Source organism: Myotis brandtii, unplaced genomic scaffold, assembly GCF_000412655.1.
Source record: "Myotis brandtii unplaced genomic scaffold, ASM41265v1 scaffold230, whole genome shotgun sequence".
NCBI lineage: Eukaryota > Metazoa > Chordata > Mammalia > Chiroptera > Vespertilionidae > Myotis > Myotis brandtii.
This window is the reverse complement of record NW_005358650.1, coordinates 7,770,769-7,770,991: the sequence shown is the minus strand read 5'-3', so window position 1 is coordinate 7,770,991 and position 223 is coordinate 7,770,769. Positions and strand designations below refer to the sequence as shown.

General features: G+C 63.2%; 1 protein-coding gene across 1 annotated transcript in view; it reads left to right on the top strand.

The window, feature by feature from the left end:
• The first annotated feature begins 6 nt into the window (after nt 1-6).
• Nucleotides 7-223, top strand: part of EPB41L4A (erythrocyte membrane protein band 4.1 like 4A) — a 241,435-nt gene continuing 241,218 nt past the window's right edge. Inside the window, exon 1 of the mRNA XM_005866454.2 lies at nt 7-144. Coding sequence (XP_005866516.1) covers nt 46-144 — 99 coding nt within the window. The 5' untranslated portion in view covers nt 7-45. The remainder of the gene's footprint in view (nt 145-223) is intronic.

The window sequence follows — 223 nt, the reverse complement described above, 5'->3', positions numbered from 1 at the left end:
TCGGGTCGCAGCTTTCTCGCCCGGCTGGAGACCGCCGCCGCCGACATGGGCTGTTTCTGCGCTGTTCCGGAAGAATTTTACTGCGAAGTTTTGCTCCTGGATGAATCCAAGTTAACCCTCACCACCCAGCAGCAGGGCATCAAGGTAGGCACAGGAAGGGGGCGTGTTCGGGGGTTTGGCAGCCGGGCGGGCGGGCTCGGGGGTCCCCGGCTTTGTGAGGGTT